At 43.0% G+C, this 18,717-nt stretch overlaps 1 protein-coding gene across 1 annotated transcript in view; it reads left to right on the top strand.

Annotated features, from left to right (window-relative positions):
• Nucleotides 1-6,806: 6,806 nt before the first annotated feature.
• LOC134076168 (carbonic anhydrase-related protein 10-like) overlaps nt 6,807-18,717 on the top strand; it is a 37,036-nt gene continuing 25,125 nt past the window's right edge. The window contains exons 1-2 of the mRNA XM_062531171.1: nt 6,807-7,227; nt 12,414-12,488. Of these exons, the coding sequence (XP_062387155.1) occupies nt 7,167-7,227; nt 12,414-12,488 (136 nt within the window). The 5' untranslated portion in view covers nt 6,807-7,166. The remainder of the gene's footprint in view (nt 7,228-12,413; nt 12,489-18,717) is intronic.

Raw genomic sequence — 18,717 nt, 5'->3', positions numbered from 1 at the left:
ACTCTGGCAAAGTCCCAGTAAGTCGGTGCAGTGTTCCTTTAAATAGCTGTCACAAAATATGTCCTCTGTGTCCTCACTTGAAGCCTTTCACATGACTCTTATATGTGGAGTTTGGATGAGACTTTCACCTCCCTCAAGAGGAAATGTGAGCATAGACAGAAGCAGTGCAGTACACTAAGACATGGCCATCCCACACCATTCACTTTCTTAAACATTATCCATATCCACTCTCTTATAATGGGTCCTCCTTAAATTTGATGGGCCATCATAAACAGTCAACAAACCATCTGCTAACAGAGACTGAAGACAGGGGGGAAATAGGCACTTTATTTCAAATTAGAATTAGGATGACCCTGGATTATGGCCAGGGTGAGTTGACAGATACTTGAGATATACTAGTTAGGCTGAACTATGAGGTGAAAACAGATCATATTCCTCTCTCTCTCTCTCTCTCTCTCTCTCTCTCTCTCTCTCTCTCTCTCTCTCTCTCTCTCTCTCTCTCTCTCTCTCTCTCTCTCTCTCTCTGTGTGTTTCAATGTGTATTGCCAGAGAGAAAGAGGGACAGAAACTAGCCCAGTTATGTCACTGTATATATTTGAATCAAAGAGTTTCATTACAATAAAGATAACCATCAATCACATTGAACTGATTTGTATCTAATGTATCAGCAGAAAACATTATTATGATAGATGATGTGAGAACTTGCTGATTGTTGCAAATTTACCGCACAGATTTTGTGTACCTGCATTTCAATTAAAACGACCTGGAGCTTTAAAGAATGTCAGCTTCCAACGACCACATGTGCTGGAAAAATGAACGTAGGACTGCATTATCAATCACCTTAAATGTTTTTTGCTGCATGGGTGATATATGCAAATGTACTGCAGCCTCTTTAAAGTAATTCAAAAATGGGGAGAGCAGGCGTAAGTCTATTTCCCCATACAATTTAAGAGCTGGGCACTTGAAATGTTTGCAAAAAGTTCAACATTCATCACATCTTTAAAGGTGTTTTCTCTTAATTAGCCGCTTGTTTGCGTTGCCTCTGCTAAAACAGCGGTAAGCTATGCTGAACATATGGAGAAGACTGGCTTAGCATCCGTTTCTTGGGAATTTCATAAGCGTCACATGCAAATGACTTGCAAATTAAGAGTTTGAATAAATGCTACCAAAGGTGTGCAGAAGGTGTTCTAAAGGTGCATATTTTATGTGTATTTCTCTGGGCCTTATGGCATAATAATACTAGTCTGAGGAATGTATAGCCTACACTGTATATTCATATGTGTGTAGGAGAGCAACATTGGACAAGACACTGTTGCATTTTGAATTTATTAAAAAACAGTTATTGCTGAATGTAGCTCTCTCAGTGTCCTTTTAGCAAGTTTGCCTAGTTCCTCCCTTGCCCGGTACATGAAAGAGACCATGTTTTCTTGAATAAAATGTCCTTGCCATAGTAATGCATCTATTTTAGTTGGGAGGCTTGGAACCTCTTGTTACCAGGGAAATGCTCTCTGAAAAGATCCTTTTGGTTGAACTCACACCATTAGACTCAAAATGTGTTTTGCAGACTATTTATAAGCAGATTGGGGATCAAGAAATCCAAACATTCTCATTTCATGAATATTGAATATCTTATAACATGAATATTTAGAAACATTTAAATTGAAAATGTTTTCATTATTTCACTAAAACAGCAATACAGTGTGAAATAAAACCTTTGATTGATGTTGAAATATCAATAATATTGATGATTTCAGGAGTGTGACATAAGAACGTCACCATGGAGACTGAAGATTTGTTTTGTACTCACCTGTTCCTGTACGCATGTGAGACCCATCTGACACATTCTGAGACTTGTACATTGGATATTTCCAACCAAGCCTGATCTCAGTCTTATTTCAATAAAAAATAGGCTGATAATTGAGCAAGCCTTTACTTTTGAGATAAGAGGTCCTTACATTCAGTGTAAGTGAGTTTGAAGGTCAAATAGGCTCATGAAGGGCATTAGAGCATCACCAAAACAAAGCTTTTTTGATGTGTGATGTTATCCACCAGTTATCTCTTTAGCAATTTGGATGCTAACTGTAGCCGTATGACATTTGGATGAGAGTATTTTATCAACTGCAAAATACAAAATGACACCTATAGCTGACCGGGTTCTCACAGGATTAAAGAGTCACTGCACCCTAAAATATGTTTTGAGCTGTTGATTGATTGAAAATACTCATAAGTGGTGAACTGTACTATTACCAGGGTTGATATTGACAAAAATCGTGTTTCTCGACAAAAGTAACATTTCGTCTGATTTTGTATTGGAGATATTGCTCTCCGCGCATTCTACAGGTTGAAACATGCCATGGCATGTTGGTCCAAAATGCTATTGGAATGCCGACGAAGTCCTGTACTTCTCGTCCAACACTACGTCACCGGGTCGTTACAAAGAATGAAACGCCCCAACACCTGCTGCCCTGATTAGCCTACCTGTGATAAGCCATGTCTGCAGCACTTATTCCCAGATTGACACGAAATCACCATGGTTGATTGGTTGCAGCAGTGCTGCACTCCCTCTCCAAATTTCAGAACGTCTCGCCCAGTTTGAAAGCCTTTTTCAGAAATGTGAAGTGGGTGGAGTTATGGGGTGAAGTGATTCTTTAAAGATGATGATAACATCTGACCTATTACATATCTGCAGCCTCTCCGCCAAATGCTCCACACTAACTGTACAACATTCTTAATTTTCTCATAATGGATTTTGCATTGAAACATGGATGTTCTCATCTATAACTACTTCATTCAGTTTTTTCAGACTAGAATATTGCTGAGGTGAACATGTCAAATAAAATCCCCCCCATGTGAACTGCACAGTTTTACTGGAGTCAATGTTTAGGCTTAGTCAAGTAACAACTGTCTCAAGGTCCTGAATCAGCCTTCTCGTGTTTTAGAGTTAAAGATTGTGTTAGCTGTTCACAGTGCTATATACCTGTCTGGTGATAATGTTTCCCTCTCTGAATGCACCAGACTTAATGAATGTATTTGTGAGTTAAGGTTCAAGGAAACACTGCCTGTTTCGCAGCATAGCCATGAGCAATGAACTTGTTAAAAAGGCATGAAAAATAATGGTTGTTTTTGCATTGAAATACCCATTCAAACAAATAGGCAAATATTTGTACAGTGAGAAGTTAATTGGTTTAATATGCTTTCTGTTCAAGGCCCCACCAACAGGAAGCCAAATGAGGAACTCCTCACAAAAACCTTGAATGCTGATTAAAAAAAAAAAAATTCACAGCACCATTTCTGTGAAAACGGAGAGTCTCAGTTGCATCCATTAAAACAAACAATTATCCACGACAGAAGGATAAACAACAACAGCAATAAACAATGATAATACCTACAGTACGAATAAACATGCCGATGCAGAAAAGTGGCCAATGCCACGCCACAACGTTCAAACCCGCTGCTAATCTGAAGGCAGCATTGTGCTGCTACCCATTGAATAATTCGGCAGGCAACCTTCTGCGAGAGATTACGAGTTCTCCGCTCACGTGTGACGGCTGTGATCCAACAACCACAACTTGAATTCATTTACAGGAAAACACTGCAGTCTGAAGGCAGCAGTATAGGCCTAGTCTGTGTGTGCAACCCTGACACATGACTCCTTGTGATGTGAGAAATGTCGCCTTCATGACTGACCAACAGGCCTGTTGTACTAACAGTTTGCCATCACTTGATTATTCAGAAGATAATACAGAAATGAACGATACAAATGACTTCTTTTTTTTTAAAGGGGGGATTGTAGAGGTTAGAGCCTGACATATGGCTTTATCCAGATAAAATATAAATATACAAAAATGCCCTGATTTTCATGATCCCGCTTAATCCCACGCTTCCTCTACCACAGAGTCAATATTTACTTCTATGCTTAAACAACCATAGATATCTTTCATAAACAAAAAAAAACTTAACATAGAAATCTGACAACCCAGAAAACAATAGCAATCGTTTATGTACTGTATGTGTATGTACTGTATGTGTGTGTGTGTGTGTGTGTGTGTGTGTGTGTGTGTGTGTGTGTGTGTGTGTTGTATAGCTATACTGTGTGGACTACATTTCTGAGGTGAACCAGGCGAAGACATTCTCTATTAAATGTGACTGCAACAAGAGAAAAGAGGACAGCCGTAATGGTTTCAGAACTTCTTCATCCGCAGGGTGGAGTTTGTGTTATATCAAGCAGAGGGAGCCACCAGATGAATGGCCAATGCCTGTAACAGTCATTGATTTCCAATTGAGGTCTTCTTAAACAGTTTGGAAAGAGCTAAAACATACTTTTTTTTAACCAATCGCACCACAGACACACACACACTCACACACAAGCACAGAATGATGCAAATACACACCCACACACAAACACACTCTCACACTGTGTGTCTCTCTCTCTCACACACACACACACACACACACACACACACACACACACACACACTCCTATCTTAGAGGAAAGGAAGCATGCAGCTGGGGAATGAAATCATTTGTAAACTACATAATATAAGATGTACTACACACTGTAGTCTTGAAAGCAATTTACAGCGTAACCAAATAAATTGACCACCTAGGAATGTCATCCTAAACAATCCTTCAAGCAAACTGTCAGAGGTGAATTGAAATGAATGACAGTGTTTTTAGCTGGATAGTTTCATTGGCAGACAGATCCTCCAGACAACACTCTCAAAATATGGTAAGTATGTTATGTGAGTCAGGTCGGCAGGGTAAATCCCCAAAAATGGCGAGAGGGAGAATCTGTAAAGCCTGCTTTTGTGACTGCATGGCTCTGAATTTTACTGTTATCTGCCCTGTTGGACCCGAGCACCGATTGCTCTCTCGGCAATGAAAACACTTTCATGATCATCTATTAAGAAAGATGTGGGAGACTGTTGAAGCATTCAGAGAGTGCATCAAGGCAAAGGATGCCTGCAAAATGCTCGTCCGTAACACCAGCAATTTTGTCATTTTTATGTTAGCCAGAAAGATGTGTCCTACCAGAGACATTAAAATGAAATTATTGGCATAAAATTGAAATATTAAGCATAGAGTGTGCACATCAGACATACACTGATGCAATCATTGTGATACTTGACACATTTTTCCATGAAATTGGCCAGGCAATTGATCTGGAACCCCTAATTTGGGCAGAAAATAATTACGTCGCATTTTAGCCGTTGGATTCTTTGTGTAGATTACACATTCTGTGTTGAGGTGGTACAGACACAGACACTCACTAAAGTAGATGTAAGATCAACAGTGCGGTAGTAGAAAAAGCTTTGTACTTCCTGTAAGTGTGTGTGTGTTACATGTGGTGTGGCCTGGCCTTACATGACCTTGGCTTCCAGCGACCTTGGGCTTCCCAGACAAGGTTGAAATAACAAATCTTAGTTTAAATTGCAGAACTCTTTGGTTTTAAACGACCCCAAAACCATATAATCTCCAGTGGGTTGCATCAGATTACGATCGCATGCTCTCATGTAGCAAGTAGGTCTCTTTAATCCAATACCAGACACCACCAAGGGAATTGTTGGTGTGGTTGGCTAAGATATCATGAAAATACTTATCTCATGTTTAATGGGCTTTCATGAGGTCTACAATAGTACGTTTAAACTTTGTTTACGGGTCCCCTTTTCAACTTGATCTGAAGCCAAGCAACCACGCATTGGATGGAAACTAAAGCTTGCACTAAAGCCTTTATTGTGTGCATTCTTCCTTCATGACCTGTGTTCTTTGTGATAATGTAACTCTGAGTTTGGCCACCAAATTGTTATTATATCATAGCAGTGGTTTTGTCGTCTTTATAAATAACAATGCACTTTTATCATTTTTCTTCTTGTTCGCTGTTTTCCATCTTTTACTCCGTGTAATATATTTCAGTGCTGCCATTTGAGATGCCTTAGGTAGAGCAGAGCTCGTTATCTCTGCCTTCATTAGACCATGAACAGTTGAAAGCTTAACCAGATATCAATTGATGATTTCACAAGCTGAGAGAACTATGCATTTTTCTGTCAAGCATCACTGTATTTCAGAGGCCTTAAAGCAGATTGCCAACGTAACACTTTCTCTCGACTTCCACTGCAGTGCTTGGATGGCCTGTGTGTGTGAAATAAAACGACTTGCCTTAATCTATAACGCTTGACTTGATTGTGTCTGTGGTGAACTGGGGAGAGAGTTCCGAGCAGAAAGGCGCATCCTGACTCCTTAGCTGCGGCTCTAATGAAACCCCCTGACATTGACGGGTTGAAAGCTGAATGTGTTGCCTTTCTATGCGCTCCTGAAAAAAAGACAGACTCTTTTGACATTCAAATTATGCCCAGTACACCAACTCAATTAGGCTACCATTTCATAATTAGCCCATGTTTCAGGAAACAGTTTTCCCTCAGTGGCCAGGGTACCCCCAAGTCAAGCCACTGATGTTCCTTAGTGTGCTTCATCTGGTATAATAATATTCAGTCTGTCTTGAAATGATTGCTGAGGTACTGTAGTCTATAAGGGAAGCAATCTTATAGCACATATCATTCAGAGGGAAAATTCAGTGATTTACATATGAATTTCCATAAAATGTAATAACCGTGTTATTGCAGTCTATATCAGCCTGTGCTATAACGCACCAAAACTTAGTGAGGCAAAATCATTCGTCACAGATTTCGTTTTACTAGTTTCAGTGCGCATCGCATCCAGGAGATGAAACGTAAACAGCGCCGCCCGTTTGGGTCTCATGAGGAGCCACAGGATGACGGTAATAGCCGGTAGTGTGTTTTAGCGCTCGCAGGCAGTCTGTCCACTAGTGCTACCGAACAGGATGTCATCCGCGATTTAGACAGAAGATTATCAGTTTGGATTAATACGGACTTTTGAGCGACTGAGGCGTTTCATGGAGAACACTACACGCGTTAAGGACATTTCATGCTTGTCGCCGTGTGATATTTTCGTGTTGTTTTACATGTTTCCATAGTCCAGGGTGTACCGTAGAGCGCCTCTGGAATCGTGCAATTTCTCTCCACTTCCCACTCGGGATATGCATGACCCGCTTCGCCTCCGGTTGGAATAATGCCCTGTGATCGCCGCACTGGTCCGGAGTTTACAACATCACCTTGACTGCAGTCTGAGGAATATGGAATAATAGAAGAATGCATAAAGTCTGGGAAATATTTACAATTCTTCATGCAAATTTGATCATCTTCTCTGCAGGTATGCCGACGGGGAAACGGGAGGTGTGGGTGGTGGTGAGAGAGGGATACGGATCTACGAGCCAAAGGCAAACGCACACTGAATTATTATCCTGTTCTCAAAATACATTAATGTGGGGCCGTCAGATATTGCAAAAGTAATGTTTTTGTGCATGCAGAGATACACGTACACTTAACTTTGGTGTATTTTTTAAGTTTTGCATTGACTCCACTTCATTTTCACAGGTAGAATCGTACTCATTATTATTGTCATAATTAATCACTGACCGTTTCATTCTTTATTCAGTAGGTCTGCATACGTCTCTGTCTCTCTCTATTTCTTTCTTCCTTTCTTTCTTTCTCTCTCTCTCTCTCCCTCTCACTCTCTCTCTCTTTCCCCTCCCTTATAAAAAATTAACGAGTTAGAATCACTCACTGCACAAGAGATGTAATCAGACAGACGTCTGTTCGAATTTCCAATGCTAACACAATCTAAATTTAATTTGAATTTTTATCTTGTGAAAGCAAATGTTTAGGCACTGAAATTGTGTTTGGCAGAGTTGCGATGTTTTCTCCGCGTTCCCTTGCGCGTCCACTTCTGGCTCGCATCCACACCTCTGACGTTCTCGGATGCATCCAGCTGTTCACGTCATTTGGATGCCTGGCAGGCACTCAGAATTCCTGACATCAAACATCAGTTGCACAATAAGCCACATTAATGCTCTTCTGGCAAACAGAAAACACACAAAATGCTTCTTCAAAGCATGTCCGTTCACGTATTACTACTTCCATCATTTTAACACGCCGTTTAGTTGTCTCTGGATCTTCATCTGGACAGGCTTTAATCTTGGAGCTTAGTGTTAATAATACTGGCCTTGGAGCCTTTAAAGTCTAGATAACCTTTCTCTAGCCTCACTTAAGCGTGTTCTGGGAGAATCCACACCAGCAGATCTGGTTGCTGATACCAGAAGCGGGTGGGAAATGACAGTCTTGAGGACTTGCCATGATTTTCAAACACCATTTCATTTGAAACACCAGCTGTGCTGCTTTGCTTTGTAGATCACTCAGGCACTCAAGCAATGGCATACATTTAGCCCATGCTTGCCACTCATACATCCCTGTAGTCCAGCTGTAATGATAATTAAACAGAATTTTTTAGTAGCCTTTATACATTTCAAAGGTTTGATCTCTAAAAAAGTTGTTGCCTTTTGGCTGATACGCCTGGCATAATCTTGGCATATGCTTGGCATAATAACAGCCACTGTTATTTTTCACAGTCATGCACCGCAGTTTTAGTCCACTGCATGCACTTTATGGATGAACCATAGTATCTTTTTTTTTTATCCCTCCAGGGCCTTTGATTCAGGGTTGGCGTACGCACAGCCCTGTGATTTGCATTCTTTTTAGACTCCCGAGGTTTTACAATTCTTTTTTATTTATTCGATTTCATTTTTTCCCCATTTCTTTAGCTTTTTTTTTGTGTGTGTGTGGGGTGTGGGGTGGGGGATGGATGGGGGGGGGGTGAGAAGGAGGCCAACGACAACGAGCCAGGCTCCCTGGCCGGGTAATAGGCATGTCTGTGGGTGATGGGAGGGCGAGGGACAGACAGCGGAAATGCAGCAGCACACAGAAGAGGTGCGACCGAGCCTCGCCGAGGAGGACGAGAGGGCTGAGTGAGAGTGGAGTGAGAATCAGAAGAGGCTAGAGACAGCATGACTCAAAGCACATGAGTCAGACGTGAGCGGGAAATCAATGCAGGACTTTTCTGTGGGCAGGTGGGGTGAGAGCGCAGGGGCTGGGGAGACAACACAGAGCGAGCGAGCGAGCGAGTGAGCCTGCCCGTAACAGAGCCACTGCTGCGTGCCAGCCGGCTTGATCTGCTTTTAAAGGCAACTCCGAGAGATGCTAATGTGTCGGGCAATTACACATTAAGTGCATGCAAAGGCAGGCGGCTAGCGATGATCAAGTGTATCTGCTCAGGAGAAATGCACTGGGAGGCTAAAGTGGAGGGGAGCCGAGCAAACAGCCCAAAGGTCATAGGTTCTGTCCTCAGGGAGTTCTCACTGATCACATCTGCCCTCGGAAACCTTGCTGGTGCTGGAGCTCTCTATAAGTGTCTGCAAGGTATATTAAAGCAGATAGGATGGGGAAAAGGCTGGATAGTGGCCGCCTGGCGAAACATTAGTGGTGGTCTAACATTCTTAAAACGAATGTGTTGAAAACAACACAACTTGTGTTGTTTTCAACACGTCTCTGTGTCCAGATAAGGACAACACAGTTTGTGTTATTTCCTCTTTTTTAATTTGTTACACAATATGTGTTGAAAATAACACAACTTCCATTTTTTTTCTTTTTTTGAAAAAAAAAACACATCTCCAGTGTCCAGATAGGGACAACACAATCGTTTTGAGAATGTGGTGTAAAATGAGCACAAAAAGTAGGCTTAGTAGAGACGGTCCCTTGAAATTAACTCTGTCCTTGGAGTCACCATGGTCGGTGTCTACCAGCAGAGCCACAAAAGCAGTGGCGGGGCTGCGTCACGGTAACACCGCACTGTGGCCACTTAAAAGCGGCCAGCTCAATAGTCTGGCTTGAAAGGTTTGCTCAGATTACCATTTTTTTTCCACAGTGATATTTCAATAGCATCTGAATTTGTTTCATAACTGCCATTGGAAGTGAAGAAACCGGCAGGAAGAAACCTACCATATTACACCATATCAAACTCTTCATGGCAAGGCCCCCTTTGACCCCCCCCCCCCCACACACACACACACACACACACACACACACATACAAACACACACACACACACACACACACACACACACACACACACACTCACTATGGTGCCAACTCAATTACTTGTTTTCAATTTAAGAAAAAAAGCATGAGTTGTCTATATTTCTGCTAAGCATTTTTCATTCAGTTAATTAATCACTTAAACTTGAATTTAACGGAGCTTGTGTTTAAAATGCATCAAATTTGGCCAAACTAAATATGGTTTTAAAGATTATGGTAATCTTTAATTAATGGTTCAGCCTAAGTGCCAGTACATGTCCGCTGTATTAATAATTAAGCTACCATTTGAACATCGCCTATAAGTGCTAACGTTAGGCCCTGCCTATACTGTGCTGTATTCAGCACAAAACAGATTATAGATTCACCAAATAGGTTAGTAGTAAGATTACTGCTGTAAAAACACAGTTTGACCAGGGTTTTCATTTGACCATCTTCAGCCTGTACTGTACCCCCTTTGACATACACCTCCAAACCCCTATCCCATCCCAGGTGGTTCCACCCCACACTTTTGGGAACCACTACCTTACAGCAATACTATTTAGTTAATGTACCTTAAAATAATGGCTTCAAACTAATTTTGATAATTGACTAATAACAGGCAGAATTGCGTCTCTTCTAATAACGAAGTGCGATGACGGGCACCTAGCCTGGCTCGATGTGGCTCTGTTGTTCCGACTAATAGCATGACCCTTTCTGTCAGTTCTTGACAAATTGGATACCCCCTTCAGCGCCAACTGGGCACCCAGTACATTGGAAATAGATGAAAAAGGGAAAGTCCAACACTGTGTTACTTTAAGCCAAGGAGACGAGGGAGGTGGTTTCCACACAACTCCATTAAAACTGAATGAACCCGGCTGTCAGCTTGACTGAATATGGCAACGTTCATCTCTTTGATGGAAACCACACACATTTTATTCACACACAAAGGGTCAAATCTGAACTTAAGGACAATTGCATAAACTATTAGGTGCTCACATTGATTAAGTTGTATTTGGCCTGTATGTTTTGCTAAGGCTTGAACTGTTCAAAATAACCATGTTGTAATATTCTAATGGTAGATGTCATATGGTGTCATAAATAATTACATCAATCACGGACCATTGATGTAACTTTATCATATCGCCATAATCAGTCATTTTCACAACGGCATGACGCTATGACAGTTTCATAACTTGTGTTGTTTAGCTGTTATCACATAACCTTCAGAGTGTTAAGTATTTACCAACAACAGAGCATTGACAAATAATTTATCATCAGCAGTCATCATGTCAAAATATATCTACAGTATGACAATATGTTATGGCAGGATATACTAACCCTAAACCTGGGTTAAGCCTGTTTTTTTGACGCCACAGATTTGGTGGGTGGGTGAGTGGGTGGGGGGGGTGGGGTCCTCTGTGGTGCCTCTGTGGTCTGTGGCGCTATGACCTGTTCTGACCGAACAGAGGGCAGCTGAGGTTCCTGTCACTCACCCCGAGTGCAGACCCAACCCCCACACCCCCCCCCCCCCCCCACCTCCACACACTCCGTCACAGTCTGCCTCAGCAGCTCCTCTTGACCCACCCTTCAACCGGCCTCCTCGAATGTAAACATAATTTATACATGTCATAGTGTGCATCGGAGATTACAGTTATTTAAACTAAAAACCTATTAACAATGCATCATAATGCCCCTGAATGGGAAGCAGAACATTGCATAATGCATCAGCGCGAGCTTGATGAATTATGCGCGCTGGGGCCCCCACCCTGGAAAGCGTCTCCATCAAATGATTGAATGTTGATGCCGTGTGCGATGTATCCAGCCAGCCAGGGGCAGGAGAGGGGGGGTTTGATCAGATACAAAGCAACCTGTAGCCAGCCAGCCAGCCACGAGTGAGCGAGCCAGAGAGAACGCGAGTGAGGGCGAGAGGGAGATGAGGAGAATAGCAATGATAGGGAGTGCGTTTGAATGTTCATCTCAGTAGTCGGCTTCCATCCTGACCTAGTTTTTTCCCTTCCACTGTGTACCCGGTTCGGAGCATATATACATGATGCACAAGGAATTTCCCCACCATCTTAATGCATGTTCCTGCTTCAAAGTGCACAACTAAGCACGTGTGGGAATACTTCTTCTCCCGGTCGATGCCTTTTAAAATGAATACTGGGTGCCTGGTTTGTTTTAATGTGGTCAGCACACATGCTGATGCCAAGGGAAAGAGAAAAAAAAAAGGAAGGAAAAAAAAAAGTTTTCGAATCTTGATCCCACGTCAGATGGAGAATAGTAGTGAATGTTTCATCATCGTGTGTCTGGCGTTCAATGATTGATTGTGTTTAATAAATGACAACATGACATGTGGCTCTCTCTCTGTGTGTGTGAAAGCTTTATGGAATAAAGTGTGATCTGTGCTGTCCTTTGTTTTCTTCCCCACAGCTCAGCCCGCAACATCAAAGCTTCATGATGGTTGGTGGGCATACAAAGACGCTGTTCAAGGGAGCTTTGTTCCAGGTAAAGTGTTCCTTTGGGACGATTCTCACCCATAATAACAACAGATTGGTCTTTGAATCCCAACATGCCGCACACCTCACCAGGTGCGGGCGAATGCGGTCCCGGAGGTTCTGAAGTACAGTTGTGTTCCTTCCCCCCAGAAGATTCTCGTAGTGTATGATTTCATGGCGACCACAATTCACATGTGATTTAGCTCCACACGAAGAGCATCAGCCTCACCAGTGGGCCGTGGCCGCCGTTGTGGCGACTACTCATTCAGCTGTTAGTGTTCAGAATGGTCGGTGGTTAGTGAGTGAAGCTCGTCGGTGGAGAGATACGTGGGCACAGGGCCAGAGGGTGCTTCTGAACGACTCGCTCAGCTGGGCAGTTTTGTGGGCTGAAAATGGCAACAGTGTTGTGATAGCTGCACACACCACAAGCCAAGCCTCTTCCCTTTCCGAAAACAGCCTGCGAATGAGAACAGCAGTCTTTAGGACTGCTCAAAACATGACTCAGGGTGTTGCTGGCCACGATGCGTTCTGAGTGAGTAAACGCTGCGTCGCGTCGCGCCGTGCTGCTTCTGCTTCTGCTTTCTATGCAAGTGCATGTGCATGGCTGCGTTTGAAACGTGTTGTAGCACGTGGGTGTGATGTTTTGTAAAGAGGAGGTGTGTGTTTGCTGGAGGGCGGGGGGGGTGGGGGGCTGCTAAGTTGGGGGGGTGGGGTAGGGGTGGGGGGGTTGAGTGGAAGGCAAAGCATCTGTTCTTTCTTAGACGACAATTTTCCATGCTAATATCCCATAAGCCAATTAAGGAGCTTAAGTGGTGAAGCTCTGACGGAGCACTGTCACTATAGCAAGAGTTGTTTTATCTGGGATTTCATGACGTCCATGTGCGTCACTCACTCCAGGCAAACAGAACGAGAGGGAAGAAATGCACTCAATGCATTCATACAGTATATTTTCATCTGTCAGTCCATCGAGCATAATTGTGGTCGCGATATATATTTATACAGTTGTAGAAAGTAGGTCACCAAATCTTCTATGATCATAGCCAGCTCTTGCACACACGCCCTTGAAACTCTCACTGAGGAGGAGGAGGATGCGACAGGGGGAGTTGAAGAGGGTAGGAGGGAAGGAGAGAGAGAGCGCGAGATAGAGAGAGAGAGAGAGAGAGAGAGAGAAGTGATAGTGATGGTGAGGGAAGATAGTTAGATAGATGGGAGTGGGAAAAGATCACTCCTACGCAGTATGCGCTGAAGAGCAGGTTTAAATGGCTGAAACTGTGCTCAGCTGAAATGGAAATATGATGTGGTTTTCGGTGTCAAACACAGATTGAACTCACTCGTAATATTAAACATATTATGAATATAGAAGCCTCACTCATTCTCGTATTTGATTTGTACGTGTTTAACATTTTGTAAGGTACCGGCAACTGTGTGTAAAGGGAAATTGTATTTTTTTTTGTGTGAACCTATTTGAATAGGCTGTCCCGCTCTATTTCAATATGGCCTTAGGTAGAAAGTCATTAAGTTACTCTGACATTACTTTTCAGAACACATTACTCTACTCTTCCATTCTTACCCAAACAGTAAGTACCTCTAAGTGGGTTTGTGGCTATGCACACTTGTATTATAAATCTGTACTAATTAATTAAGCTTTAGTAACACAGATCCTAAGGTTACCGAAAATAAAGTGGAACAGCTATTTTTTTTTTCTCCAAGAATGCTTGGTGCTGGAAATAATTAATCTGTGAGTAAATTCTTTGAATTCCATACGCATGTGGCAGGGTACAAAAACCTGCGCAAATTCCCCTCCCTTGGCACTTTGGCTCTGAACCCACCTCTTCTGTTTTCTGTTTCAAAAGCCCCAAAATAGCTTAATTCCTTCCTGTGCGTGGGAGCCCTTTTTGGTAGTGTGATGCGGGTGTAATACCAGAGGGAGAGACGGCGAGAGATCTCGCTTGTCGCGATGCGCCGCCGCGTCCCCGATTACCGGGGGGACCGACGCCGTTCGGCCTCCGAGCCACACCGCGTCCACCTCTGACCAGGCCGTGCCACGGCGGCGCTGCCCTCCTAGTCTCCGCACGGCCACTCACCGACCGCACTGTTCCTAAGCAGCGCCCACTCGCCAGTCTCTGCGCACCTACTGACACACTCACCGCCAGCAGCATATAAGAGCTGGCGCTAATGTGGGAATAGACGGGAGGCTTTTTATTGGCCTTCATTGTGCTGTGTGTGGAGCTCATGGGGAGGGGAGGGTAGGGTAGGGTAGGCATCAGAGAGGGAAAAACAAGATGGGTGCTCTCAGTGAGCAGCCTCCCATTAGTACAAATAGGTCAGTGAAGAAAACAAGCAGTTGCTTGACTTAATATGAGCCAGGATTGGTGTGTTTTGCTCCAGGAGGAAACGGCCTTGCAAATGAGGTAATGCGGTATCTGTAATTGGGGGTTGTGAAGTAAAGAGGCAAATTATAATGAACGTGTTGAATCTTAATTACACCGCCGCGCCTTTGCGTATGGTTGCGGTCATTTTATTTGATTTGAATGGCACAGTAATTAATTCATATTATTCATATTTCACTTGGTTCGGTGGAAATTCCTTAAAGAGTAATATGGCGGTCGCTCTTCCGTGGTGGGTTCCATTTTTTTTTCTCCTGTCCTCGCCTGCCACGCGTGTCTACACAGAACATGTGTTTCGGTGACAGCCGTCTGTTCATGTTTCCATTCTGTCGGAGCTTTTACTGCCCCTCTCCGTGCCCTCTGAAATAACACGGCTAACCGACGCCAAGGCCATAAAAGTGTCTCTCTCTCCAGTCGGTGGCCTTGCACACGCAGACAGACTTTGTTGGCTTATGAACAGCATATGACAGATACCCAGTGCCGAATGTCGGTGAGGGCTTCACACTTCATTTGCCAGTGTCAGTGTAAAAGCACCGTTGAGTCTTTCATTCATCTGTCCAGTCCAGTGTTAAGTCCAATCTGTCCTCAGTTCCCTCGTTTGGATGAACTTGCCATCTGTCCCCGACACATTGATTGGAAGCCATCAGATTGTCTCGTGTGCCACCCTCCAACTTATGCACTGATCCCATTCTATCTGGCGTGTGTTAAACTAGAAAGCTGTTTATTGGTGTTGTGTAATGAGGAACATGCCATGCGGAGCCCCAAGCACTTTGCTGGACAGTGTTCATTTAGGAAAAAAAAAAAACAAGAAAAAAAAATATATATGAAGCAATTTGTTGTTGTTTAAAAAGCGGCCGTTGCTGGTCCGAGGGGTCAGTCTGCAAGTTCCTGGTGGTCAACCAGAGATGTGTGTTTGACAAATGGAAGTAAGTGAAAGCAAGGCAGGGAGTGCAGTGCAGACAAAGCCAATTTATAAAGAACAGGTTCAAAATGTGCAAGCACAAACACACACACACACACACACACACACACATACAAACACACACACACACACACACACACACACACACACACACACACACACACATATATACAGAGAGAGAGATAGAGAGAGGGAGGGAGGGAGAGAGAGAGGGAGGGAGAGAGAGAGCGAGAGAGAGAGAGAAACACACATATACAAACACAGACAGACAAGTGTGTGTGTAGAACACTGTGTAAAGCTGAAATCAGCATGTTCAGGGGCCAAGTACAGTAGCAGCAGACTTGACAGATTTATTGCAGCTGGCACTGTGACACTCGGCACACACACACACACACACTTCTGCTCTCGGCACACACACTTCTGCTCTCGAAGCTCCAACATTGCTGTGCATAATTGCAAGTCTGATCACTGTTGGGCTTTTGAGGGTACATCCGACTGTTTAGGAGTTCTGGCCACTGTTCCCCACTATACTGCAGTGGGCCAAATGGGTTTTTAATCCTTCAGGATCCCCGGTTAAACATACACAATAACCAACCATGTACTTACACCTCACTCTGTCTGAGTGGAAAAAGAGATTGAATGGTGGATCAGTGAATGGATAGTATAGTGTGCAGGCGTATGTCAGATGTACGTAATTCTACAATCGTGTACTTTGTCTGAATTGCATGTTTGTAAATATTCATGAGCTCATATATATATATATTCAAAAGTTAGTGCAAGACTGCTTATAGTCTATTCAATATGAGGAACAAAAAGCAGTAATATCCTACCAGTATGGGGGCCATGTATTCTCAGTTTACAATGCCTCGTATTTTCTCTTCTAAGTGAAATAGTGAATATCTTGTAAACAGTGCAGTCTCTCTTACATATTAAAGAGTGGAAATTGGAAGGAAATAGGTCTATTTCAAAACGATTATATAATCGTTGTTTATGACAACAGAGGGATGTGGTTCAAAACACTCAAGGGTACACTGGCAAAAATTTGCTGTAAATTGCATCAGACTTGTTTCATGTGTACCAGAGTTTGAATTCAGTTAGCCTGTCCTTTTTGATAAATATGTCATTCACTTTGAGCAGATTATGAATAAAGATAATACATCTTAGAATCTCAGAATGGAAATAAGTCTCTTAGAATTGCAAGCAAAGTCTGCCCAGAGATGAGGAGATATCTTGTGCAGATGATTTTTTTCAAATGTTATTGAATTTAAAATGGTGTTTAAAATGAAGGTTGGGGGCTCTCACAAATGATCCACAGTGAATACAGAGAAAAGGGAGGGAGAGAGAGAGATAGGCAGAGAAATAGAGAGGGGAGAGAGAGTGAAATAGAGGGAGTGAGAGAGAGAGAGAGATGGGGGTGAGTGAAAGCGAGAGAGTGACAAAGACAGAGAGAGTGAAATAGAGAGAGAGAGGGGGTGAGTGAAAGAGAGAGAGTAAAAAAGAGAGAGAGTAAAAGAGAGAGAGAGCTTCTCCTCCTGTTCCCTTGCTCACTTCAGCTCCTGTGTGTCAGCTCCCATCATCTGTAACCTTCCCCACCCTCTTTTGCATGTCTTTCATTTCCATGCTCTGTCTCCTCCTCCCCTCCGCGGTGTGATGTCTGGGCATATGCAATCAAGTCTGAGCCCCCCCTCCTCCTCCCCGCCCCCGCCCCCTCCCCTCCCCTCCCCGACGGACTCTCAAACCAAATGAGCTACGAGGAGCCGCTCCTCTCCACGCGCCGCCGTGCTAAAATGCAATCTAGTGAAATTTGGGACGCTGCAAATGTAATAGCGCGGGGTGTAGGGTACAGTAGAGAGGACCTCCCAGCCCGCCGTGCCCCGGCGCACGCGTCAACAAAGTTAGAAGGGCTGCAGCGGCACGGAAGGCCTTGGCAGTTTGGGAGTGGCTGACTCGTCAGCTTTCAGGATAGCAGCTTTGCGGGCCCCCCGGGGGTGTGAGTGAAATCACCCTTTATTACAGTGAGGTTTTTTTTCTTCTCCTTCTTCTTCTTCTTCTTCTTTCAGTGCAATCCGTCACGGGTGCCAGATTTCGTTCGACTTACCTAGACAGCAAAATGTTTTCTGGTGATGTAAGTCTTGTTAGTGAGACTTTGAGGGTAGGCTACCTCAGATGACACCGTAAACTGATGCAAGATGGGCTGATGCTAGTGGTACGCTGGGCCTGGTTTTGATGATTACACCGCAGCTATCCATGAGCCTGGAGTGGAATCTTCAGAAGTAACACTTCAAAAACAGCTTTTTTCTTAATCCATTGGTAATAATGATTCACTCCCGAAGACCTATTCATTCATAATTAACAAATGCTTTGCCTTTACTACAAGTTTTTCAACAGAATTGGCAAATCTTCCCTTCAGTATTTATAAACATTATAAAGTCAACAATAAAGAATTATAACATATTTATAATGCCTCATAATGATTGATATAAATCATGATTATTTGCATATAGCAACCACTTGTGTTGCAATTTTATAGCATATGCCCTCAGAATAAAGATTATTTTACACCTTCAGGCACTCACATTTTTACCTTATGTTAAATGCTGTGATGGCTTCAAATCTCATTTCCGTAACCATAAAGCAGTTACAAATGTTTACAAAAGCCTTGGGTAGCACTTCCTTTTACAGTCCCCTAATTACTAGGTATTTACCAGGTAACAACATGGTAATATTAAGTAATTATGTGGTAACTAATATAGGTAAAAAGAGGGTAACTACAGAGTAAATATAAAACAATTACATAGAAATGTCTTAACTATTACAAAGAAACTATTCTGAATTAATGTTTAATTACTTTTGAGAATGTACAGGTTACTACAGAATAATTATGACACAATTACTACATAAAAAGAAAGAAATTATGGCCACGTTCCCTA

This window comes from Sardina pilchardus, chromosome 3 (assembly GCF_963854185.1).
Source record: "Sardina pilchardus chromosome 3, fSarPil1.1, whole genome shotgun sequence".
In the NCBI taxonomy this organism is placed as follows: Eukaryota; Metazoa; Chordata; class Actinopteri; order Clupeiformes; family Clupeidae; genus Sardina; species Sardina pilchardus.
The sequence above is the reverse complement of the archived record's forward strand: the minus strand, read 5'-3'. Positions and strand labels throughout refer to the sequence as shown.